Raw genomic sequence first — 27,934 nt, 5'->3', positions numbered from 1 at the left:
GCTGCCAGATCTGCAGTCGGTTCCTCAGGAGCTGTCACTGCTCCTCCGAGGGAGCCCTTGGCAGCCTCCCTCTGCCCCACCACATCCTCCTTAAAATTTCATCCATCGTTTTCCTTTGAAGGGTTGGGTTTTTTCTCATAGAATCATAGAATCGTTGCGTTGTAAGGGGACCTTGAAGATCATCTAGTTCCAATCCCCTGCCATGGGCAGGGACACCTTCCACTAGACCAGGTTGCTCCAAGCCACATCCCAACTCACCTTGAACACCTCCAAGTGCTCAAGGATGGGGCAGCCACAGCTTCTCTGGGCAACCTGTGCCAAGGCCTCACCACCCTCACAATAAAGAATTTTCCCCCTAATATCTAATCTAAACCTACTGTCTTTCAATTTGAACCTGTTCCACCTTGTCCTGTCACTACATGCTCTTGTAAATAGTCTTGTCTTACCTTTACTAAAAAAAAAAAAAATTAGTTTTTAAATAATTTTTCCTCAGAAGAGTATCTACATAGTGCATAAAGCGCTTCTTTTTCATTAAACAAAACATTAGACCCCGACCACCACAGCACGGCGTGTGAGCTCTCGAAGCAGGGCAGGACCCCCTTACACACCACGAAGTTCCTCGGCTCCGCCCCTCATCCTCCCTCCCTCCCACATGGCCCGCCCCGAGCTCACCAGGCTGGGGACATCGGGGTCATGGTGTTCTTTGCAGAGGGAATCACAGGGTATCTTCTCGGCATCGGGAAAGCCTCGGCCTTGTGCCGCCTCCCTCCCCACAGAGGCGCCGCCATGGCCGCGGCCGCTCCTCCCCTCACAGCCGGCGGGATGGCGCCCGCTGCGCTGCGGGACCTCCTTGCCCCTCGGGTCCGGAGGAGCCCTGCAGTTGTGTGAGTGTGAAAGCAGAAGGGAACAGAGGGGAACAGGCTCCCCGCATCCCGTCCGACCCCCGGCCCCGCACAGCACCCCGGGGAGGCAAAGGGCATAACTCCATGTGGGGAGGTAAAACCTCTGGGGAAGATACAGCACTCGCAGGCCTTTCCCCCCAGAAATCCCCAAATAACAAGCCATGGGGTTATCTGGAGCGGGGCGGCGTGGGGCAGGAGGTGGGAATGGGCAGTGAGCAGGTGCTAGGTACCCCAGTCCTTGTGAGGGGATGGCCATGGGGTGAGGATCCTGAAGGAATGGGATGAGGGGCAGAACGGCTCCAGAACGGCCCATCCACATGGCAGACATAGATGGGCTATGTGCCCAATGCCTAGAATAAAAGCTCATTATCCACAGGCTATTTTTGGCACCTGATTAATTCTTTATAGCTCTCAAGCTGCATTCATACTTCTGTTGCTGTGAAAAATCATAGCTCAGAAAAATCCCATTTCCCCCTGTTTTGTGCGGTATCCTTTGTAATGAGGAAACATGGCTTTTAAAAGAAAAACAGCAAATAAACCCAGAACTTAGTCTGCATACAGACCACACAGGAATACCAAGCATGTGCAAATGCATATTTAGGGATAAAATTGCCAACTAAACATTTTAGACTTCAAATTTTCACTATTCATATATCTATCTCAGCCTTAAAACACTTTTATTCTTCTCTTTCCCAAATCCAAGCAAATCACAGGAAGAAAGTTATAGGAAAGCAGTGTTTGTGTTGCCTCTTTGTGGTCTAAGAAAAGGCCAACTTGCCAACTCCCATTTTCACTAAAGGAAATAATAAAATTAGAGCCTGTTCCTGGGTCCTGTTCCACACAAGGTCTGGATTGGATTTTTGGATTATGGGTACCACCCAGAGTCAAAAAAATATGTGGGCTTAATCCCATGGATTTCTGATTATTCCTCAACATCCCTCATGGTGTCTCTTACTCCTTTAAAAGAAAGAAATAGACTACCATTTTGGTCTGACAGTATTATGTCCAGTGTCATAGGTGCTGATGATATCAGGTAAGTGAGGAATCAGGCCTGTGGCTCTCCCTCACCAAACTCTTACAGAACAATCTTGGAGCATTTGAGGCTTTTACTGGGTAAGAGTGGTAGTTGTTTCTTGGGGGTTTTTTCCTGCTGGAAAACATTGTCCCATTTAAAGGAGAAATTCAGTGTGCAACTATTTTGAAATAAACTTGGATAAGGGTTTCCTAACTTTATCTGGTCTATACTATGTGCACCTTAAACTGTAGGTGGGTCTCCTTTGGCAAAGGCTTAAGAGTGTCTGTATCATCCTAATATTTTTGATTCTACAGGTGCTACAATGAACCTTCACCCCTGCACTCACTGCATCAGACTCATAAGGCATTCAAAGAAGTCTGAGCCACCTGACTTTTCACAGAATCATAGTCCAAGGGACAGAAGTTGAAACACAGTAGAACAGTACTCCATAAAACTGGACAAATCTGCATATTCTCAGCTTGTTCAGGAGTTTAATAAATTGGTCTTTTTCACAAAAGACTGGTAAAACTTCCACTGGTGTTTGCTGGAGGTACCTAGTTGACTTGAGCTACAATCTGTAGACATTTTACATTAAAATCTATCCCAGCAGTCAGCTGGAAGGATATTTTATTGCTCAGCTGTATAGCTGATATTCAAAAATGTGTGGGTTTTGCAACTTTTAGGGCCAAGCTTTTACTTTTTCAGGAAGCAATCTTTTCTTCTATGATTAATGATTGTGTTGAATTGTCTAAGGTAGGAAACAACAGCTTGAAATTACTGTTATGTGCTATGGGAGACCAAAGGGAGAGCGTGGAACTAGATCTCCAGCAGGAAAACAGCTGGTAAAAAATTAAGCCAACTGTGTTTCCAAGTAAATCCTGGAATGCAGTTTGCAAAACAACACATGTTCAGTCAGAAATCCTCAAAAGAAAAGACCATTTTTTCAAGCAGATTAGCTGCCTCAGATGAAGGACATTATAACCAGGTAAGAAACTTGTACCTCTGTAGGTCTTCTTTTCCTTGGTTTCTTCATTTTCTATGATTCCAACAGGAGCTGAGAGCACTCAACATCATAAAATAGGGGAGGCTTTAAGGGAGTACAACAGCAGGCACTGTCTCCAGACTTGAACTAAACGAATTTCTTTTGACATTTAATAGTTTTCTCCTAAGACAGCCCACACTCACTAATCTCTTCTACATCATTAGCCTCACTCCTGACTGTCAGTGAGAATGAGATACACACTGTGGAAAATTCTATCACATACATTAAACTTCATCCTGTCACTCCATCCTCTGATCGCACCTTCAGAGACATTCACCCAACTGCCCCATGGGCAAACAACAGCAAGACAAAAAATTTACCAAAGCTCTGGAAGGCAGACATACAGGTTTTATATATATATATATATATATATATATATATTCACAAGAGCAATTGTTTTATCTTAAAACCTTTCTAAAACATACTGCATATACTGCAGGCTTTGGCAGTAGAGATAAAATATTACGGGATCCAGCCTTATTTTGTTTTTCTCATCCAAATATACACATTGTTATAACAGAGAAATAATTGCATCCAGAATTATTACTGCTGCTTGATGACCAAAATGCCTCATACACTGCTCTGCACATGAAACTACTGCAAATATCCATCTACCCTGACCAGCAACAGCTTCTTTTGGGTGGAGCAAAAGAAAAGTGGCATAAACATGGTTCACTTAAAATGCAGTGACAAAAATGGCATTTGAAGGCCTGTGTTCAAAACAGTCCCATAATGTTATTACAGATGGAAACAGTGAGGGAAGAGAAACAAAAGAAACAAAAGCCAGCTTTTGTGAGTTCCAGAGCAATCCCTTATGATCCTGGGTCTTGTATAAGATGATTTGGAAGCTTTGGAAAGGCATTCAGGGTCTCTCCCTGAATAAGGCACTGAAATACACTGTCTTCCATGAGCCTGGCCCAGTGCCATGACAGTTTCTGCGTAATTCATTGCACATTTTGCTAAGTGTTCTCTGTATATCTATAGAGATATATACACATAGACATATATGTATTTTTCCATATGTTTTCCTGCAAAACAGAAAAATAAAGTAAGTTACATAATGGAATACAGAATTCAGTGTAAGACCAACTTAGTACCTGTTAACATGTCACACGTGCCCCAAACTAAACCAGAGATGCACTGATTTTTAATATACCCCAAGTCTGTAGAGATAAATTATTTCTTGTTTAACAAAGTTTTCATATAGCCCAGCCAGGAGGGCTAATGTTTGACTTCCTGAGTACCTTCTGGCCTTTTCAAGCCCCATCATCTTTTAAGCCTTATAGCACTATTCTTAGCAATTCCTTGTGTCATTCTCAGTGACAAAATATTGATTAGGGACAAAACTATTTTTTCCCCACTCTCAAGAGTTGAGATCTCCAGAAGTAAAGAGCAGTCCTGAACCCCATCATCTTCGAACATAAGATGCTAAAGAGATGCAGTAAGTAGATTGCTATTCCTATGAAAAAAAATATATATTCTTCAAATATCATTCTCCCTGTATCTTTTCTTCTGCAGTTGAAAAGAGATTCAAGTAAAGAGGCTATTCTTTTAATAAGAAATACACTAAGTACAGCTATACCTTCCCACTCCAAGCGGTCAGTGATTTAAATACTGCTTGACACAGAGTTTGTAATCTAATGACACACTTAACAAACACCAATGGGTCTAATCTTACTTTAATTTGTCTAATTTTTTATCTGTTTTCAGCTCACATGTCTTCTGCATCAGCAAGCCTCACAGTTTGTTGTTTCCCTTTTGAAGGATATGCTTAAAAGTACCATGAAATACCTTTGCATTTTTTGTTACCAGAATTTCTAAACAAGGACCTGAATCTTTAACTCTCGTGTCTCCTGCGGCTGTAAACAGAAGCCAGTAAGAACAGTCCATTGCCTCTGATAAAACAGATATATGCTGTTTCATTTTACAGAATACTGTATTTTCAACCCTTTTAGATTTGTGATTCCCCATCATGTTTTAATGGAAGTCTTTAAGTTCAGGGTTCAGACACTCACTTGTTATGCTTCAATCATGTGTGTAAACTGGAATTATTTACACAAGAGTGTGAGAACTGGGACCTTGATTTAACTCAACTACAGCTGTTACCTCTCACATGATGGGACTGTGTGAGTTCACATTTTATCTCAGTTCTTCTTCCTCTTCCTCTTCCTCATCTTCCATTTCCTCTTCTGAGTCATCCTTATTCTTTGAACTGTTGCTGAATTCAAGGTTCCCTTCAATATCCAGTACCTGTAAGTGCTTCAGGTTTTGGAAGGTACTTTCTTTCAGTGCTCCAACTGAAATCTTATTAAACCTGTAAGCAAACAAAAAGGCACCCCTGTTAAAATAAACCCATTTTTATATGCAACACAGAAATGAGGAGACTAAGAGGAAACCATTCTGCAGCTACTCTACACTGACCGAAGTAACTCTAAGATTACACTGACTCACAACAGCACTCTAGAAGTGCTGACTCCTCTGGATGGGGGAAGAAATAAAATCATAATACTAGAATTCCTCCCCCACAAATTCTTTCTCTTGCTCTTCTGCTTTCTCCTTCCCAAAGAAGAAAGGCATCTGCTCCATAGTCCACATTTCAAAATGTAACTGATTTTTCATGACATTCTGTGTCATTCCTTGATAGTTTAATTCTTCACCTACAAAACTCAAAACAAAGTATCCCTTTATAAACAAAGCATTAATTTTTCAGCTGTTATTTGGGTTTTCAGGAATACTAATAAACTAATCTGCAGTTTAAGAACCTGTCACATATACTGGTCTGTTGCTCTTGAACATGCTTAAAATTGTATTCTGTGTAATATTTCCATATGTATATTATTGTTTAACAGCACTGCAGTGATTAATGGCCTCCCATTAAAAATACGACTGAGCTTGGGTGGAGTTGCCTTCTGAATATGTTAGCAAAACTGTTTTGCAAATTCCTTTTTTCTTTATATAGAAATGTAGAATGTGGCATGTGGTTTCTGGTTCACATCCAAGCATTCACTAAAATCTCATAAATGTGAGCAGCTGAATAGACAGACTGCTCTAATTTACACCAGACTTTGTAATTTTATTTGCTGGGTATAGAATCATTCATCCATAAAGGTATGCTCCAGAACTATTCAGAACTACAGGGCAGTTTAGTTGCATATAGACAAAATAAGACCATATTTAGTCTTGTGCAGCCTGGGCTTTTTGAACACATCCATTGGATCAGCTTAATCAATTATTCTGTAGGGATTCATAAATTACTTTTAATTAATATTTTCAATAATATTCCATCAGATTAAAACTGAATATATTATGGGGACAGAATCACTTCTTGTGATATAAATCTCTGCTTAAATCAGTTGTTACTGTGAGTTTACATTACATGTAGAAAAAGGTCAGTATCTGTCATCTATAAAAACAAAGTCCTCATCCAACTGACAGAGTGGGAAAATACCCAGTAAAGCCCCTAGACTGAGTTAAGTAACCTTCACAGTTGTAACTTGTCACTTGTTTCTGACAAAACTATCAAGGGAATGCACACAACTCCAAGATTAATCACACACACCTCACTGGAGGGGGATTTTGTTAAAATCCAGGGCCAACAGACACAGGCAAAGCTGTACTTCTACAAGAGGACTGTCAACTTTTGGCTCACAGCTGAATATTGGAATATGACATCATGTTAAACATTAATTTCCCAGAATTACTGGCATGCCAAACCCATTCTAATAAGCATAGAAAAGACAAGCTCTCTGAAAAGAACTTATTATGTGTATCCATGTCTTTTCTGAGCAGATGAATATAGTTTTATCACATATTACTATGAACCGAATATGCTTGTTCAGAAAGTAAGGATTTAAAATACTTTCTGAAAAGTAAGCAATGACAAAGCGGATGAAGCAGGAAAAAATCTTGTGTGTTGAAGTGGAAACTTGGCCTTACCTGAGGTAAATCCCCTTTATTTTGGGTGTGGATTCAAAAGCATTCTCTGAAACTGTTGTGATCTTGTTGTTCTGGAGATACAGATATTCCAGAGATTCTGGCAGGCCTAATGGGATAGATGTCAGCTGGTTGCCAGCCATATCTAGTGACTGCAAGAGAGACAACAAGGGGTCAAATAAATAATTTAAATATTAGAAACACTCCAGAGAGAGATTTAAGTTTGAAGTTATATTTGTTATAGAATAAACTAACTTCATCTACCTCTAATTTGCATCAAGGTAAGTGTGGCCAAGACAGTTCTACTCTCTTAACTCCTACTGAGCATCCTGATTTCACGTGATACATCATGCTGGTTTGTTTCAGAGTTCCAACATTTCTTTATCTCTGTCCCCAGGCATTAGCCCATGTCTGCTTCAAGTAAATTAAAAACAGGCTGAGTTTCAGATATGCATCAGAATTCCTTGGAAGCTGCTACTGCAAACACTTTGCTGGCTAAGGTTGGTAATAGGTACGGTTACATCTAAAACCATCTGGAAATATTCTAACATGGAGACATATGAAGACAGCAGGAATAAAGGTCATGATCATTTCTCAGATTAATTTTATCCAAGAGAATGGATCAATAGAAATGTTTTGGTATCCTGTAGCATTTTCATAGCACCAACCTGACACTCACTAGTTACACACTACTCAAAGCTACACTTCTGCAAACAACTGTCCTAATTCCAGTGCTTTTATTCCTCACATAATGCCAGTCTGAAAAACAATTATCAATAGAATCATTGAATTGTTTAGGTTGGAAAAAAGCTTTAAGATCATTGACTCCAACTGTTAACCCAGTACTGCCAAGTCCATTATGTAAATGTCTCACTTTGCAGTTGCAGAGTCTCCAGTGATTTCCATGGAAACTGTGGACTGAAGCATTTACTAAGTATATGCATGATCAGGGTCTTCATGGGATGGTTATTTGCCAAATTCACTCCAGTGCACCAACTCAGAAACCAACTGCACAGTTAAGCACTTAATGATAAAAAGTATTCAGCTGGAAACAGCCTACAAGAAGTAACGCTGTTCCAAAGAAAACAAACAACCATAAATGCCCCATTAGTCCAGCAGAATTTTAAGTCTGTGCTATTATCTGAACCCTGTTTAATGGGAGTGAGGTTTGCTGTGGGGATGGCCAATGTTTGGTTCAGCAACACCTTACTCTGGCTTGACACTGACTGCAAGGAAGTGACAGTAGAACAAAAGTTTCACAAAGTAATTGTGAATCAGGACCTTTGAGAAGGAAAGCTCTTCATTCCAGCCAACAACTCCAGCTGCCTAACAGGGCTCATGACCCATTTTTGTTTGAAAATAAAACAACCTACATTTTATTAAGGTACTGCAGAAAAACAGTCCCAGCAGTCCATAATTTTCAACAGCATCTTCCTTCCAGACTTTGCACATTAGATATATTTGCACATGCACACATGCACACACACACACACACACACACATCAGTGAGGCATCAAACAAAGGCAAAAGGTATTATTAAAGCCAGGGACCAAATCTGCAGCTGATGCAAACAGCTCGACAGACACTGTTGCTGCATTGCTGATTGACATTAACTGAGCAACAAGCTATTGGTTTTTCCCAGACACAACAGAAAGGGAAACATTCACATAGATTAACATCAGGATTGTCTGAAAACACACTGGGGGCCAGTGTGACATATGCTCCATGTCCTTATCCCTGATCTGCTCTGAGATGTGCACACTTTGCCTGTGCAGTGACCTGACCATATGCACCCTCCATGGTTGCCATATGACACAGGCAATACCTTTCACTGCAGGAAAGGGGCTGTTGCCTAAAAGGAAATGCAGACAAATCCTTCAGCCAGTGTAACAATTCTGAAAGGTCATTTTGCTCACTACAAATGTGATTGTTCCTGCCTGCCTTATGGTTTGTGTTTAACTTTCTCCAACAATTAAGCAAATGAGAAGACTGCTGATTGAATCCAGACCTCTGAGCTGCTCCCCAGGTGCCTTAGCCAGCTGAGCTGCTAAATCCTACAGCTTGGCTTGTCTGACTATAAGCTGATGTGGGGGCTTTGAGAATTAAGAGTGTTTTTGTTTATGCATTCCTTCCTCCTGCTGTCTCTATTCAGAGCTGATTTTAAATCTTTTGGGAGACAAGCTTTTTGAAAAGCCTAATTTCAGTTTTAATGACAACATTCACTGATGTTTTTCTGAAAATATAGGACACTGTCAGGGTTCAGAAACAAAGCTGGACTGGCCAGCAGTGGAAGGTACCCACCTCTGGGACAACAGCACATCATTTCTACTCTAGAAACAGTGTGTAGCACTCACAGTGCAACCCCAAAACATGAGGACCAAGCACATTTAGTATCAGTGCTACATAATTTGATTTAGGCAGACAGATGAGGACATCAGCATCACTAAAACAATTAGAGAAGGTGATGTTTCTACCTGGAGACTGCTGAGTTCTCTCCATGCTCTTGAATAAATTGAATTTACTTTCAGTTTATTGTTGCTCAAATACAGTTCCCGCAGTTTTGTCATCCCAGACAAAGTCCCTTTTGGGATAACGCTTATCTCGTTCTCCTTCAGCTTCAGAACCTGCAAGTTCTTTGGAAAGCCGAAAGGCACCGTGTGCAGATTGTTTCCAGAAAGATCCAGGGACTTTAGTTGCCGCAGTTTACGGAAGGCCTCCCGATGGATCTGGGGACTTGTGAGTTTGTTGTAGCTCAGGTTCAGCTCTTCAAGGAAGTAAGTAGTAGCAAAGTCATTCCTGTTAATCTCTGAGATCTGATTATGAAGGATCATAAGTGTCTTCACTCGCCGGGGCAGCCCACTGGGGATCCTTTCCAGCATGTTATTGTACAGGTGGACAGTGTGCAGCTTCTTTAAGCCCTGGAAGGCTAAGGGGTGAATACCTCGGGCTTTTAATTTGTTATTGTGGAGCAGAAGGTACTCCAGATTCTTAATTTGGGTCAAGACATCTCTGTCAATCACCTTAATTGCATTCTTCTCCAGGTGGAGGAGGACGATGTTTCGAGGTAAACCACTTGGGATTTGTGAGAGGTTATTGCTGGACAAATCCAGATATTCAAGACTAGACAATTTCCTTGGGAAAGCAGGAAAGAAAACACTCTCCGTTTAGATTCTGCAAGGTGAAACAATAACCAGTTTCCTCTAAGATTTTACAACCTTTGCTTTAGAGCCTTTTTACCCAGCATGGCTTCCACTACTGACTGCCCTTTTCTGACTCATGATATGAATGATGTGGACACCAAAACAGGGAGCACCCATATTTTCATTAGGGATTAGGACGTGGCACTGCCCCTGCTCCTCAGCCACACTAGCAAGAGAACATGCCAGAGTCCACAGACACCCAAACTGCCACTGGGCTGAGGACTGAGATCACTTTTGCAGTCACAGATAGCAACATATGAGCAATTTCAGTGAACAAATACCACAAGGAAGATGCCATGGGAGCACCACCAGAACACAGAGTTCAGCTCTCAGTTTCACAGAAACAAAGCCTGAGCATGAGTAATTTCTGTCTTTCTGAAAGTATATACTGAAATTGAAAGGCAAGTTTGCTTTCTAGATGATGGAATGTTACTCTTATGAAAAGCAGAAATGCTAACTCAGTGTCCTAGGCTAAGGTAGTGAACTTCTCCTGACCCTCCAGTATTATGGAAGTGAGTCAGGGCTAGAGCTGCTTTGTGTAAGCTACTGAATCTGGATTCCATGGTCTCAGTTGAAGCTAAATTAAACCCTCAAACCAGCCACTTATACCAACTGGATGTGGATCAACGGCATTATATGCCAGGACTGAGGAACCCTGTATTCCCTTGTATTTCAAGTCAGTTTCTCAGTTCAAATGAGAGTTTTAATCTATTGACACTACATAACCCATCACAGATGACTAGAAAGTTTTCAGGAAACATGAGAACTAATGTGTTACAGACATTACTTACTGGTTACTACACTGCTATTCCAGCTATCCAGACATGCTCTGAATGAACAAATATAATCTTTAGGTAAAATACTTAATTGCTGCAAATTTGTAAGTCTTCCTAGGATGGGAGTATCTTAACAAAAATTATACGTCCAACATGACCTGGAGGTGGACTCAACACAGATATATTAAACTACTAAGGGAGGTTTCTCAGAAAGAGACATGGAAAAGGAAAGCACAGTTTGGTACATTTTTGTGTCTGGAGATCAGGAGAGTTTACAGAACTAAATTATGGGCAGGACCGATTGTGTGGTCTGGATTTTCAGGTAGAAAAAGGGCAGCATTCAGTGCAAGCAAAGAAAAAAATGTTAAATTTTTTAAGTGCTAAGTCCCAGGCTAAATCTAGGACAGCCAAAGGCTATTTCTGTTTCATCAGTTGATAGCAAAGCTTTTGCAGCCATCTGGCTCTTGAGCAGTACCACTGCATCCCTGCCTGCTCGAGCAACCACCTGCACTGGGGTACAGCTGGGCCAGGGGAATTCACAGCTGTGTGTCTGTGGCTGCTTTCAAGTCACCTTCAGAGAAACACACAAGTGGCTCCAGTGAAGATGAAGGTGTGGCTCCAATGCCAAGTGAAGTGCCCTAGAAACTGGAAAGTCCCAGGTAACCTCACTTTTGACTGTTTTGGAAGAACAGAGTGGCTTTCCATGTTGTTCTAGGTGGCTTTTCCCAGAAGGCACTTAGTACCTGTGTGACTGGGTCTGTGGCAGGCAGGGAGTGGTGCAGTCTGATGTTCACTATTCTGTGTTTTGTATGAAACTATTCTGCAACCACTCACCCAGACCTTTGCTTTTGAATGGCAGCATCTGCATCTCAGATTTAGCAGTGAAATGCATAACACCATCCAGCTTTTAATAACTTTACTTTTTACTGTGTCCTTTGTTCAGTAGATGTGTGACTGTACCAGAGGGGGCAGACAGACACAGAGGTACAAACTGCACATCTCAGTCTCACCAGAAAGTTTCGTTGTCCATTCCCTCATTAGACAAGTAGTTATTCTGCAAATACAGCTCCCGCAGACCAGCAAGTTCGCTGAAGGCTCCTTTGGGAATCTTCTCCAGCTTGTTGCTCTAGACTCACCAGAAGCACAAAGCACAGTATTTGGCATGAATAAATACAACATTTGGGTTCTGTTCAACTAACACAGGCAATTAAACTTCTAAAGGACTAGACATAAAATATTTAGGGGGCATTATAATGTGATGGACAGACTGGATCACACAGACAAATCTGGCTAAATGTCTCAATGAACAGTAAAAGGAAAAAATCACATCTAAAGTACACTTGTCAGATACTTTTGGTCCACTACTGGCTGTCTCTCATTTCTCATTGTCCTGGTTTTTTCCCAGTCAAAATATCAAGGTAAATGTTACTACTGACAGATGGTGCACTTGCATATAAAACACTCATTTCTCTGCTCGTCTCCTCTGCCCTTAACACAACTGGGGACAGCAGGGAAGGAGACGAGTTCAAAGTGTAATCCTCAAAGTGTGAAACCCCTTTGGGAGTCACACAGATAATAGGGAGATAATGATTACTGTAAGTGTAAAAAAATGCAGGGAACAAGTAAGTTCATACTTTGGAGAGAAATTCCAGCAATTTAAGGGACTGGACTGGTTGCATTTACTTTTCTTCAAGCTGGAGAAGTCTGTTCTGTAGAAGACTTTAACAAGAATTCTGGTGAAACCTTCAAGGGAAAAGAAAGCTGGGAGGCAGCACAGAGCTGCCTCAGTCCAGGGCTGATAACAGACTCCAGCCTCTGCACGTCCAAGGAGCTGTCAACACTCGGAGCTAGCAGACCCAGGACTCCCCACCACTGTGGCTCTCCCATTGCTAAGGCTCAGATCTCCAGCACAGACATGATGAAGCATTTTTATCATCATCAGATGACATGGAATTAAAAATGCTGGAGAGTAGTTAATAGCACAACTCTGCTATTGCGCTGTTGCTGGAGGAGTTGTAGCAGTAGAGGATGCCTGATCCAAACCGAATTGCCAGTTCAGTAGCAAGCAGCAGACACTGATGCTGGGAAACAGTGGTCTGTGTGAAACAAGTGAGTGAGCAAAGCCAGCACAGAGTGGCTGAGCAGCTATCAGGAGAAGTGGCATCAGTGGCAAACTTAACTGGGAGGTCATGGAAACATGGCCATGGAATGATGCACTCACTTCCTGTTCTAAGATGTATTAATATCGGTATGTGCAGGGAGGAGACCAACAATGCAACCACCCAGGAGTTTGCAATACATCCCCCTGCAAACACAGCAAGGCATTTCTGCCCCTTATGAGCATTCTGGTGATTTGCAAAAACCACTGTTGCTTATGGACAAAAAGGAAGGACACTGGGACAGCTACTGTTGAGAATACAGCAGGCAAGACTTAAAGTGGGCCTGGGGGTGTTTCCAGGTGCACTGGGATGTCTTGACTGTGTGGTGTGAAACCCACACAAACACAGGATTACAAAACTTTGTTGTCATTACCTGTAAGTGTAATTTATATAGTGCTGGAGGGAGATTCTTTGGAACATACTTCAAGAAATTGCTGGACATGATGAGTATCTCCACATTATTCGAGCCGTTGAACATATTATCAGGTAACCCAGCATCTGAAAGTTTGTTGTTATGAAGATACACAGATCTGTTGGAAGGAAATAAAATATGAAGTTCAACAGACAGGGAGATCTGGAGTTTTTGTTTACTGAGAGAAATTAGTTTAAAACTTAATTTCAATCTTTTCTTCTTTCTTTGAGATAATTATATTTGTTTTTAAAATGTGTCAACTTAGCAAGGGATACAGATGCAAAACCAAATGGCTGGCCCCAGTACTCTCTGAAAGTTAGGTTTATTCCAAATCCAAACCTGCATGTGAATGCAAATTTCACAAGTGGCCTTATCTTCTTAAAAGAAGAAACTGAGTGCAAGCTGGGACTGTGCAGTACTTAGAAACACAGAATGTCAGTGTGGTGGCCTCACTCAGAGGGTTGGAATTCATCTCTGTTTAACAGATATGCCCCAATTTTAACTTCTTTTTGGAGTTGAGTCTGGCCTGCTTGGGCTTGCAAAACCAACCGGGAGGTCTTGTAAGAAAGGACCATTTCTTAACTCGCCATTCTTCCTGCTCCCATGAAGGCTGGAAATACCCCAGGAAACAATTTGTCTCCTACTCCTAGAACTCAGAATAGGATACTAACAGAAAGACAACAGATTTACTCAGTCTGGAAGAGTTGTTTTTTAATGAGCCATTGCCCTTCTTACTTTCAATCTTTAATATTCACAAAAAGTTTCTCCAAACAGATTTTCAGAAATTGACTCATTCTTACACAGGTTTCAATTCTGTACAAAGCAATGTACCTTTATGAAGTTATTCCTGCTTTTCACTGGCTTAACTGCTAAATGAATTCATAAGACTTCTTTGTAACTGAAGAAGTTACAGGTTTTTAGTGACTGATTACCTCCTCCTTTCCTGTGTTTACCCCTAGGTGCAACAGGCAGCTAAATTTGTAGAGACGGGTTAAAACTGCAAAAGTATCAAAATGTGCTTTTTTAACTTGTTCTTGGATTCTCTACCCATTGCAGAGGACTTGGCACCATCCTTCTGGAAGGAAGGAAAGGCTCAGTATGGAAATACAATTGTGTGATCACACACTCCAGGGAGTTCAGAGCTACACTGAAAGTATTGTTTACCCTGCATGGTCAGCTGTACTTTTAACTCACAAATATTTGCCTTTCTGAAAAACTTACTCTCCAAATAATCAGTCTGAGATCATGAACTCTGCTGGGGGCAAACAAAACAACTGAAACAACTTTGTTAGGATTTTATATGAGTGATCTTGGAAATCAATAAGTTCTTATTCTGATTAAAATCAGTGTTGGTATAGAAGAGAGTGAAAATCACTTCAGAAGAGTCAGTAATTTTAGTATGGAACCAAAATACAGCAGCATCTGCATCTTCAGATTAAGGAAGAAAACATGTATAAATCTAGCTTCTTTCATCATGAGATATTGCCAGAAATCTGTGAGTGACTCAGCCCTTTCAGCTTCCAAGAGCCAAAGAGACTAAAGGCCCAGGAAGTGCAGAATAGCTCCAGCTCTCAATGAATTCAGTGGGAATGAAGAGTTCTTCAGTTCATTACAAGACCAGGCTGTAGGGGCTCAGCTGGGTCAGCTGTAATTAACTGCTTCCAAACCTGGCTGTGTAAATTACTCCCAACAGAGTTTGGGATGTCTTTGCAGGATCTGGATGGTGCAGTATTTGGATGCTGCAGATTACTCAAAACCTCTTTAGAAAAGCCCATACCTCACAGGAGGTGGTCTGTGTGCCTCTGAGTTTGACATGGATGTGCTGCTGTGGATCCAGATGAGAAAACCACAACCTAAAACTAAGCAGAGACCTTTGGCATCACACCTGGGGTTTGAACACTTCTGTAGGTGCTGAAGTGCTTACCTTTAATAGAATTGAGTTATACTGCACTGAGTACTGCACCCTCCACCTGATTTTACTTTTAAAAACTAATGGACTGTAATAAAACTAGAGATTTCTAAATAGATAATCTCCATTTTGAGAAACTAAATCTGTTCTTTTAAATTCCTGATACACAAATAAAATAGGGACAATTTCATTTCATATTTGCAGAAGTGTCTGGCAGCTAGCAAAAGCCCTTGGAATGTGTTTGTTTGATCTTTCATGCTGATAATAACAGATTCTTTCCAAAAACACAAGTGGGCAATAATATAGTTTACCTGGATAGTTTCTTATCACCCACCAACTGCATCCAAGCAGTGGCAGAACACCAGTATTGTTTTACTTCCCAGTTCCTTACCTCAAGTTTGGTTTCTGTCCAAATGTGAGCCCGTATATCTTAGTGAGATAATTGGCTGCAAAATCTGCACTGATCAAGGTATTTGGTAGGAATTTTGGAGCCACTGTTAGCTGTAAAAGAAATATACAGGGGAAATGCAGCAAATGTTTTAACCAAGTATTAGAGCAGCAGCAAAACACTTGCAAATTTATCTTCCCTGAACAGGCAAAGATAAATTAAACTGAATGTAGATTGCATGAACAAAAACAAATTGTCCTCACTCACTAATCTGTCCAGGAAGGAGACAGACTTTTGCTCTAAGATATGAAAATGTTTGTTTTGGTTGGAAGGGTCCTGTCTCTTTTTGGTGGAAGAAATCAAGAAATTGTTATTCAGAGAGCAAACACTTTGCTTACTATTGTTCCTAATTCCCCAGTCTGCTGTGCCAAAAAACTCCAACCCCCCTCACAGTGACCTACTGCTTATTCTCTTGCAAAAATGTATTGTGGAGGGGAAGTGTCACTTCACACGTCTGCTCCGCTGCATCCATTTCTGATGATCTCTGCAAGGGGGATTCAGGCTCCCAAAGAACAAGGATACTTCTGAGCCAAGTGATGGAATATTGAATGGCACTTCAAAGCAAAGTGTACGATGATACTTTGTTCAATAAACAAGTGATGTATGAGGAAATACAGAAAGGCCCTGTCTCCAAAATTTTATAGCTGACAACAGGTATAGGATTGAATGTGTTGCTCTTATTGCTATTTTTATCAGTGATTTTAAAAGCTAACCCTAGAAATGTCTGCATCTGAACAAATGGGTGGAGTTGAAAGTAATCATCAAAAAAAAAAGGTCAGTTTTAGAGAGCATCCAGGTAATACAATGGCCAGGTTCGCTGAGTGACTGTTAATAGCAAAGTCATTCACCTACAAACCAAGAATACAGGCTACAATCCAGGCTGAATGGAGGACAGTTTTCTGGGAAGCATAAGCCCAGAAGCTTTATACATCAGGATAAAGCCCTTGGGAAACAAATTTTTAACACAATGCTGTAATAGATAATCCTTGAGTAGAGAAGACACTGAATTGCAGTTGGCAGGTGCAGCCACCCTGGTTACAGGTGTTCACTGCAGTAGTAATGAGACCACTCAGTGTTTTATGTGCACTCCAAAGGGCTCTGGAGAGAACATCTTTCCCAGGGAGGTAACTGAATTCTTTGTCATCTTTGAGATCAGGATGGGAAACTGGGGCAATGGAAGAGATCTGCCTTCTAGCCTGAAGTTCATGGAATCTGTAATCTTCCTCACAGCTCTGTTGTGGTGAAACAGAACCTAGTCCTTTCAGCCAACAAAGCACAGCAAAACTTGCATGATGAGAAACCATATTTTTCAAACTTTTATTACCATAAAACTGCAGTTGGTTATGAATAATATCGTAAAACCAAAAATATTTAAAATATGAACACTGTGTGAAAGGAGACACTTTATTGGAGAACTGCCTAAGCCTTAAAAAAAACCTTAACCTAAGCCTTAAGCTATGTATTTATCCAAATAGTGCCTATACCCCTCTCTACTGGTATGTCAAGTGTGCATTGATGAACTCCATCCATGAACTTCCAATTTAGTGGACTCATAAAACAGTCTTCTTTAAAAAAAAAAAAACCAAACCATTATTTAGCTGTCCCAAAACCTCCATCCTTAGCCTGTCTCAAACATTTAATGGTCACAAACACAAAAAAGATCTTTCCCACAAGTCACACTGCTATCAGTATTTCCAGGTGGTTTGTGAGCACTGGAATGAGGCATTCTGCATATTACTGCAGTTGTTCTTGGCTTTGGTGGTAATCTCTCACCTCCTGATCTGGGAGATATGATTTCAGGGAACTGGATAAAAGCACTCATCTCTGAGTAAGAAGGTCCGACAATGCCTCAGAAAGAAATAAGTCTCTACCATGACACAATATTAACAATTCAGACACAGGAAACAAGACAATCATTTTGATACATGGTGCTACATTAAAGCTTTTTTCCAGTCAATTAGGTCATAACTTTTATACAAAACAAAGGACATGGCTCAGACATGTGAAATGAAGGACATCAGAACCACAAGAAAGAGAAAAGAGAGAAATTTAAACCAAAAGGAGTTTTCACTTGCTCAGGACTTTACTGTGGCATTTCAGCACTTGGTCATGAGACTGATCTTCACTGGTTACCTGCTTGAAGGATTTCTGCTGGATTGTTTTAAGTGTTAGCAAAAATCAAGTTGACTTGAATAGCTTTGTCTAATTTATTGCCTAACAAGAAGCAATCTGCATTTCTCCAGCTGCAATTCTCTTTCAGCTTTATTTCTGCACCTTCCTTTCTATGTGGCAGAGAGTGTTTCTCCATTGTTAACTAATGAATTCAGAAGGTTAATAGAAAAAGTCATTACCAGTTTTGAAACCATTTTTCTTGCTTGGATGAAGCTTTGATAAAAACAGAAGTACTGGGCTGGGGTGAATCCCATATCACTTTCAGGATATGGGAAAATGCAAACCTTCTGCCACCAATATCATCTGCTTATATTAAATAATAATGACAGCTCAGGATCTGGTCTATAGTTTGGTGGAACAATTTCTTTCATTAACAAGGTTTACTGTGCACTCTTTATGAGAGATACAAAACATGAGAATGGGGGTGAAAAATTAAAAAGGAAACTACAGCATCTGCTCTTTACTTGAAGTACTTGTTACTCACAGGCCACAGAAGGCTTTTAGTCTGTTACATTTCTTTTCTCTGATCAACTATGCCAGTTTAATGAAAGATGATTTAGCTACATCTGATGGGATCACAATGGAAGATAAAGCAGCATTAAGATAATCCATAAAACAAGGAGCAAACTACCAGCAAATCCCTGCTCTCCTCCAGATACCACAGTAACTTGATCCACAATGTTTCCTGCTGCAGAGGAGATGCAGTTTGAAGCCAATCTGGTTTGTCCTGGCTTGTGATTTATAAAGAAATGTGTTATTTTTGCAGGTCTACAATCTCTCACTCTAACTACTTCTGACATTCGCTGATGTTTGCAATTTCTTTTGGGATTCTTTTCTCTCTGCAGCAAAGCCAGAAAAACCAAACACTTTGTTTTGTTACACAGGGAAAATCAGAGTGCAAGGTTCTGGAATATTAGTCACAGTCTGGCTTGTTCCTTTTTATGGAGTTATTAACTGCCAAGATTGTTACATGGAAATGGTGCTTGAAGAGAGAAAAGAACACAATGTTACTGTACTAAGGAATGGGTTCTATTCTCAATCACTCCATACAGAAATGTATGGAGTGATTCTGGATGTCTCTTGGCCTGACTGAAACCTGAATGTGGCCACATGTATTTAATCAGAAAATCAAATGGTCCCAGATTTTAAGAGGATAATAAAATATATATACAGACATTCAGAGAGAGAGAGGGTGGGATGGAAGGGCAGGATTTTTGTAGACAAAGAAGTTCTCTCACATGTTTTAACTTATATTTTTCTGTGGATCCCAGTTTCTTTTGTAGCAAATATTTGTGGACAATCACTGGGGATAAAGAAAGCCATAATGGGAACCACCCAGATGCAAGGGTATATGAGAAGATATTTCATTTCCTAGCCTTGGCAGGAAAGATGTGCTTCTGTTAAGACATCCAACCTAGGTCATTAATAGGAAAGCATCTGGGATCTTCTCCATCATAAGAAGAAATTCAGCTCCTAACCACTGCAGCAGCTAAAAGAATAAATTAATGACTGGCACAGTGTCACTGTGTGTGGGTATTCTCCCCATATCAAACCTAATAAGAATGGGAGTCAGGGAAAACTGGATAGCTTTTTACAGATCTTGATGGCTCAAACAAAGGCACTAGGATGTGTTTGTTCACAAATTTTTCAACCAGCCTCATCTGATAAGGCAGCATTTCACATCATTACCCTACATACAGGCAGGAGCCAAATCTGCATGCAGCTGATCCAAAGCCTGCTGAAGACAGTGGTAATTTATACATGCAGGGGCTGTATCCCCCTACACGAGGGAAACCTTTCACCAGGTGCACAAATAAACAAGTGTTCAAAATATACCTGCATGTGCAGCCTCTAAACTTTTCACATACTGTTTTGACCTTAGATGAACCTGCATTAGAATATCCCTTTAGCACAGTTTTACTTAAGTAGTACATATATTTCGAAAGAATTGACATCTTGCTCATTTAATTTTCAGAACGCAACTAGAAAAGAACTCTAAAAGGCTTCAGAGCTTCTTACCTTATTGTTTGCCAGGTACAGGTAATTCAGGTTCTCCAGATGCTCAAATGCTTCCTCTGGCAACCCTTAAGAATAGGAATAACTAATCAGTGACATCAGCACCTTACTGCCATTCTGAGTGAAAATATCAGAGGACAGCTTTCCCTCTCAGTATCTTTCATGTGAGATTGAAATACTTTTTTAATGCCACTGAAACAATCTGATTCAAACCTATTGTTGTCTCTTTTTATTTAATTGGAAAAAACCCCAAACCCACAAATCAAATCAAACAGTACAAACTAGTTAAGAGCAATGGATAACTACTTAAAATCCTGATCACACAAGGCTTTGTGGCCAAGCCCACTGGCAGGGGTCAGGTACATATCTGTGCAGATCTGCCCTATGGCTGATGATCAGTGCTTGCAGCAACCACACTATCTGAGAACCTTCTCCTGTAATTTGCTTATGATTCTGAAAATCTTTTTTCTTGCAAGGACATAATCTGAGGTTGCTTAATGATCAGATCAACCCGATGCATGACTATATTGCCAACGTTACCCCAGTATCTGCATGTCACAACCCTTCTCTTGCTCTGCTCCCCCACAATACAGATATCCAAACAGTAACCAGCTCAGAGAGCTGATCCAGCTCAGGGCTTATCGTCCCCAATAATTATTAATTTTCATCTGTGTCACCCCACATCCAGCTGATCACACAAGCACAGCTGCTGTCACAATGGAAAGCCTGCAAGTAACACTTTCACCTGGCACTTAGATAACCATGAGTCAAAGGTGAAGCTATTTCCCATGTCAAAACACGTTGGAAACTCAGGGCTGCACTAGGGCTTGTGAAAGAAACATGAAGGCCCAGAAGTCATAATGTCAAAGGCTGGATATATTAAGCACAGCTTTCCCTGTGCTGTGTAAGAGTGCTGTGCCTTGAAGCCCATGTATAATATGCCCACAATCTCATAAAGTTTTCTCTCTAACATTGCAATAAGGATAAAAAGAGCATTCAGATCAACTGGCTGACACATAAATTATTAATAATTACTTCTTTTGCATCCCATATCCTCCTCTCTTACTGTTTACTCCAATTTCTCTGTTTCTTTTGCTTTCCTCACTAACCCCTTGTCAAGTTTCTCTAATAAGCATAAGACTGAGCCAGCAAAACTTGCCTACAAAAATCAAAATGTTTTGAGAAGGGTAGAAATGTCCTTATTTGCAATATGTATATAAAATCATACCAAATTTGACAAGGACAAAACTGGACCAAACTACCCTGACTGACTAGACTGAACTAAACAAGGTCATTCAGGAGGAAATCATTCAGCATGTGGATGTTTCTGGTTCTCAAGTGCATTGCATGGAAGTGCCTGTGGGACCAGAGGGAGTTTCCTGGATGAGAAGATCTTGCACCACAGTACACGAGCTGCTGCCAGGTCTCCTCCACTGGTTCAGCAGGGCTGCATTCTTCTACACTGAGTATTATGTTTCAGATGATAAAGTGTCTCCAAGATCTGTGTGATGGCCAGAGGAGTGAGGCTCACAGCAAACCACTCCAACCAAGGCAATCCATCACTCTGGCTTTCCTTATCAGCTGTCACTGGCCTCATTGCACAAGCTGGTGTTCTGGAGGCACAGGCTCTGTCCACCCTGTGGCTCACCTTTTGAAGTCAGCCTGTTGTTTTGCAAATTGAGAGTTTCCAGTCTATAAAGACGAGCAAGCTCTTCTGGAAAGATTTCTTCTATCTGATTATTCTAAGAAAATGGAGAGTATTAATCATCAGCAAAGTAATCCAAGAAGGATCCCAGTAAACCCAGACTGTGAACTTAAATAAAATCTGGAAGTGAACCCACCATGTCAAATCCTTGTCAAGACTTCTCTCAGTAATGATCCAAACTCAGATCTCAAACCAAAAACATCCAAACCCAGCAGCATTTGAAAGACTGACTCCTGCTCATCTCCAGGACGCACCAAAGAGTGTGATTATGCCTGGCAAGGCCCACAATCCATCTGCCACAGCCAAACCTTGTAGCTGCAGCAAGGCATTTGCTACAAGGTTGGCATGGTGGATTTCCAAGTTTATGGCTTCTGTTATTCATGGGTTGTTTTAAAAGCCACTTGTTATGGATAGGAAGCATTAAACTGGGTTCACTTTCACTGGCTGTGCTGTCAGGGGTGACTGCCATCAGATTTTCATTAACATGCTGACTAACATTCTGACCATTAATGAGTGGTTCTAGTTTTAGCATCCAGGGGACCAGTCAAGGACCCACTGTGCTGGAAGCCAGGCCAGTGCACAGAAGGTGGCAGCTGCAGCTCCAAAAAGCTTCTTTTCTTTTGGCAGCAGAGGCAGGAGCCATGGCTAGCACACGCCTGGGACAGATCTGCTGAGGAAGGTGCCAGCTTACATTACAGTTTTTCTAAATGAAAAGCTCTAAACAAAATCTGCATTTCATCCATTGAACAGAATTGACAGATGGGAGCAATAAAGCAAAAGCAGTTGGTGAAGGGCCAGGCATTGGAAACCGGAACTACTGCCACTGCTCCAAGGAGGCACGGCCACAGGACTGCTATGCTCTAGCCCTTCCAGTTAGAAGCACTGTCCTTTCCCTGTCAGAGCACTGGCAGGGAAAGGACACCTGCCCAAATGCTGGTCACAGGGATCAATTAACTAACAGCAGAGCATGGAAACATGCTGACAGTCTAGGACCTCCCAATTCTTCTTCCTGAAGCTCATATCTCACATCTTACTTGTCCTTTTCATGAGAAGACATGAGGTGTGTGGAGCAGGACCATTGCATGACATCAGTGTCTTGGCCACAGGCAGCCCAGCACCAGGCAGTGCCACTTGGGGTGATGGGTGGCAATGGCCAGGTCATTCCTGCTCCTTGCTGAGTCCATGTGCTGCAGGGAGAGGTGGGACACTGGGGGACACGGGCTGGCCTGCCTCTGGCCTGGCTCTCTGTGTCTGAACTAACAAGCCGTGCTGCCCAAAAAATTCTCTGCCATTTATCGTCTTCTTCAAAGACATCTCAAAATGAAAGGCCTCCACCAGAAATATGTGTTGGCCAAAGGAGAAACAAGAAATTGTTGGTTTGGACAAAAATTCTTCTCATGGAGCTGTGAGAGCCTGTGGAGCTCTCTTCCCCCTCCCTGGATCTGAGGGGAGAGGATGCTGATAACCATGCGCATTCGTCGAGCTCAGGAGCCAGGCCTGCTGCACCTGCTGCTCCCGCCGGGAGCCAAGGAGGGGCTGAGGGAAAGCACGGGGTTCAGGGGAGGGATGAGGGCACGGGGGCGAGGGATGCCCTTACCTGCAGGGAGAGGTGGTTGGTCAGCTCGGGCAGCAGCAGCGGGAACTCCTTGAGGTCGATGCCGCCGCAGTCCACGACGCCCTCCTGGGTGCAGCCGCAGTCGCGGGGGCAGGCGGGGCCCGGCCCGGGCCGCCGCCGCTCCGGGCCGCCCTCGGCGAAGTCGCTGTCGGCGGCGCAGCCCAGCGCCAGCAGCGCCGGGAGCCCCAGCAGCGCCAGCAGCGCCCGGCCGCCGGCGGGCATCGCCCCTGCGAGCCGGACAGCGGGTCAGCGCCCCGGGCCAGCGCCTCGGGCCAGCGCCGCGGGGGCAGCACTGGCGCGGCCCCGCAACCCCGGCCCGGCCGGGGCCAGCCCCGCCGCCGCCTTCCCGCTCTCCCGGGGCGCTTTCGCGTCCCCTCAAGGCACTTGGCGCTGCGCAGCCAGTGGGCCCCGGTACAGCCGGCGGCCCGGCAGCATCCCCCGCACCGACCCCGACTCCCCAGGTTATTTATTGCTTTTTTCATATTGAGAAACGCCAGATGATCCCGCAGATATAGGGAAGAGGTTATGCAATGTTAGTTCAATGTGGCTGTCGGTCGTACCGTTCCTCACGGGTTTGCATAGGAAGAAACTCGTCTCGTTATTTACACATAGAGGCTGGAGAAGGTGACTCAGAGGGGCTGCTACACGTGCAATAACAAAACCTCGCGCCTACTGAAATCAGATTGGGCTTCCTATGGATTTTGGACAGTGCTGATCTGAACCTAAAACACTTGGCCAATGTTCAGCTTTTATCTTTCTGGCCGCAGGTTAAAATAATCCAAACAGAAGCTGAGTATCTACTGGAGCAGCCAGCTGGCCCTAACCCAGCCCCCTCGGTCCCACTTTCTGCCCTTCTCAGATTTCATACATAAAGGTTTGCAGTCAGGGTTGGTTATGACTTCTTGTTTATCCTCTCAGCTATTCTTCACAGAAGGATTTGACAGGGATGAGAAACACTTAGGCTGATCTTTTAAGGTGAAAAGGCACGATGGATTCATGACCTTATGAAATAAGTACTCTCTTCACCTCTGCTAGCCCAGATTCCTTCTTCGCATCAGAAACAAGAACCTCACAGAGCCAGACTGGCAGCTGTCAGAACTGCATGTCTCTATTTACATCTGCCCACAGCTCCTTGCGGCTTTGCACCAGGAGCTCTCACAGAGAGCTTGGGTGCTTGGGAAGCGTTGGAGAGATCCTGCTCTCAGTCACAGTCATGAAAGTCTTAAATAATTTTTTTAAACACTGACTTACACTTGAAGAAATGGGAGCAGGTGGGATTACAGGGCAGAGCATCCCAAAACATGGATGCTGGTGTTGCTTTAGTCCTGGTCTTTGCTTCAAACATGCTGGGTTGATGATTTTAAGTATTTATCATTATGTGCTTGATCCCTCTTCCCCCTGCTCCACTATTTTACAGCTTTCATATCTGTAATAGCTGAATATAATGAAATTCATCTCTTTTATAAAACATTCCTTGTATGGCAGCTAGATATTAATACTGAGACCAAAATTGGCCATATGGAGTATGCCAACAGAGGATTAGTAAAATCCTTAGTATTTGGTGACCTAATCTCAGAAAATATTTCAGAAATTTTAGGGAAAATCATCTCAGAAAGTACTTCAGATCTCTAAGAAAGTATTTTTCCTCTATAACATCTCACCCTTATAGATACTTGCAAAAGAAACTATAGACAAAAACCCTTGTATATACAGGTCTCAGTCAGCTCTGCTGTAACACTACCAGCGCTGCTCCCAGAGCACAGTTACATCGTGGTTGGTCTTGGGCTCTACAGATTTGCAACATGCTGACTTTTCCACATCTATTGGTGAAAAGATGTTAAAAAATTAACATGAAATATTCTATCTATTGCAAGTAAGTGTTTGAGAAAATCTCACCCCCTTATCAATATGCATGTGTCTGCTACAATGCCTTTGGAGGGAATGCTGCTCTAGCACAGTGAGACACTTTGGATACAGGAACATCTGTGTACATCTGGAGTGCAGGCAGTAAAACCAGGCATGATTGTGATTTTCTTTTAGTTCAAAGAAAGGCTGAAGTAACTCACTCCCTTTCAACTCATTCCCATGGGCCTGATTCACAGCCTTACTAAGAAAGCTTCTAAAGGAGTAGCTCAAGACCCACTAGAAAGAGTCAGTCCTGTTCCCTTGATATAGGAGGGCTTTGGATCAGGACCTGCTACCCAAAGACTGAAGTGACACTGAAACCAGCTCAGGGGCGTCTGTGGCTATATCTTTCTGGGTCCAGACACAACTGATACCTGCACTTTGATGCCTCACAACACGAGAGTGCTACAAAAGGCACAGTCTCAAGAGGTAAACTGAAGTTTCAGGAGTTACTGAATGCTTCTCAGTGATTACAGTTCCCCCAAAAAACAACAGAATCACTTTCAAAATATCTAATCTCTGTTACCTATTATTCTCCAAACACATTCTCACAGGACACACATACACAGAGATGAGAAAAACATTCACTGAAGGAGAGGATTCTCCTCCAAAATCAACAGGTTAACTGAGTTTGTTACACTGAGTACCCTTGCTAAAAGCTGCAGCTGACAGGCAGGCTGCTGCAGCAGGTTGTCTGACAAGCCAGCTTAAAAAAAAATAGAAAAACTCACCTTTGCTGTCAGAAATCAGATGAATGGAGAAGAACATTTCTCTTGCCCCCACAGGCTCTCAGCTCATGCCATGTCAGTAACATGCACTGAGCTCAGAGCAAGTCTCCCCTTTCCAAGCCAGATCCTTTCCAGATGTGAGCAGCAGAATTGGAGAGAGCAACAGGCAACCCTCTACCAGTGAGAGCTTCCTGCACTTCCCAGCGAAATCAGAGAGGAATTTTCCAAAGTCACCATATGGGAAAATGTGAGTAGGAAAGAGGAAGCAGCTACAGCCTGAATATAAAGACTTGGGAAATAAACAATCTCCCATTACTTTTGTCAACACAGTTTGCAAGATCCGTGAGCGAAGCCAAAAGCCAGCATGCAGGAATTGGCAGAAGAGAAGCAGAGACAGTGTGCATGCTTTTGCATTTCATTGCAGGACACTGGAGCTGCACCGTTACTGCACCTTTGAGTTTAGCTGCATTCAACCCAAATCATTCCCAGGTGGGAATGTCCTCCCATTCTCTGGGGGTCTGGTTCAAATTAGCTAGGAGGAGATAGATCAGCAGTTTTTCCTGCATTTTATCTCCCTCCCCTTTAACTCTCCCTCCTTTTCAACACATCAACTGATCTTCGGGGACCAGGGATCCATAGGCTGAAGCTACAAATGTCCTAGAGGCAAAGTCCCCAAATATGCTGTAACACCCCATCCATTCAATCTCTTTTCTATCTTCTATATCTCACATTAACAGCACCAACATCAGAACCTTCCACCACATGCACACACACACACACACACACACACAGAGACATTCAGCCCAGAAACCTCACATTTCTTATTTGGTGAAAAGAACAGGAACATACAGTTGATAACAGTATGCTCCAAGTGCAGCAATACTACCAAGAAAGCAACACAGCTTTTTGTCCCTGACAGCCCTTACTATATTAAATATAAAGCCACCTGTTTTGTGAGTGCCCCGCAGTGCTCCGTACAGTACCTCCACAAAATCTGCAGAAGATCTGTCCTCACCAACAACACGACCTTCTTGCTGGATTCCAAAGAAGGGACACTGATTCTTTCCTCTCCACTCCAGCTGAACTAAAGTCTAAAGCAATTAAGTTATTTCCTCCTTCTCTTCATCCAGGCTTATATCAACTGGAACTGATCCCCCTGTGTGCCACGTGGAAGTTTCAAAAGTTTGAGTGGGAAGTGTTTTTTTTACTGAAACAAAAATAAAAACAAAACAAAGCTGGCTGCTTTTTCCTAGTGACTCAGAGATCCAGGACACATTTGCCTGCTACCCTTTCTGTATAGTCCATACAACAAAATGTGCACAATTTTTTCAGGGAGGAGGAGTAGGGGGATTACCTCACTCACTACTGATGCCAGAGCAGCCCACAAGGGAGAGGAAGTGACCAGCATTCACCCTTCCCCAAAAGTGCATTTTTATCTGTGTTTTTTCTGTAGAAGTATAGTAATTAGCTGTCAGGTAGCATCTAGAGGAAGTACAGGGCATTATAAAAAGCAGGGCATTGCGCCTCCTTTAGTGGGGAAACAGAGGCACACAAGAGTCAGACATCAGATATCCCATGTGCAAAGTTAACACACCCTTACACTATGCTACAAATTACTTGTACAGGCTTTTTTTTCTTCCTCCAAGCTTTCACTTCTTCCACATCTTATCTCCTACATCAACATATCCCAGACTCCCCATCTCCCTTCTCCAGGCCCAGTGCTGCATTTCCATCATCCTCACAAATTCCCAGGAAAACCAGAGCTGGAGTCAAATCTATGTAAAGGTGTTCTGACACACCAGTAAGCCAAAGGCTATGCCCTGCCATGGTACATGGACTCAGCAGCCACTGTTTCTGTTCAGTGCAGCTTTCTGGAAGTTTCAGAGCAAAGAATTTCCATTGCAAGACTCACAGCACAGAATTAGCTGCGGGAAACATTTCCAGTCAAACTTGAGTCTTCGTACTCTTGCATGTCCCCTGCTGCTGGGCCTGAGTGG

The 27,934-nt window shown here is 42.5% G+C and overlaps 1 protein-coding gene across 1 annotated transcript; it reads right to left on the bottom strand.

The window, feature by feature from the left end:
• Positions 1-802: 802 nt before the first annotated feature.
• PODN (podocan) lies at positions 803-27,934 on the bottom strand. The gene is made up of 12 exons (XM_082286880.1): positions 27,850-27,934; positions 26,921-27,144; positions 23,287-23,531; positions 21,633-21,726; positions 19,988-20,052; positions 15,740-15,849; positions 13,401-13,557; positions 11,879-11,994; positions 9,367-10,024; positions 6,896-7,044; positions 5,066-5,273; positions 803-3,987 (listed from the first exon to the last, which is right to left on the bottom strand). Exons 3-11 carry the CDS (start codon positions 23,524-23,526, stop codon positions 5,099-5,101), a joined length of 1,764 nt encoding a protein of 587 aa, XP_082143006.1. The 5' UTR covers positions 23,527-23,531; positions 26,921-27,144; positions 27,850-27,934; the 3' UTR covers positions 803-3,987; positions 5,066-5,098.

Source organism: Coloeus monedula (genome assembly GCF_965178545.1).
Source record: "Coloeus monedula genome assembly, chromosome: 9".
Lineage (NCBI taxonomy): Eukaryota > Metazoa > Chordata > Aves > Passeriformes > Corvidae > Coloeus > Coloeus monedula.
This window is presented reverse-complemented; position numbering and strand designations above follow the sequence as displayed.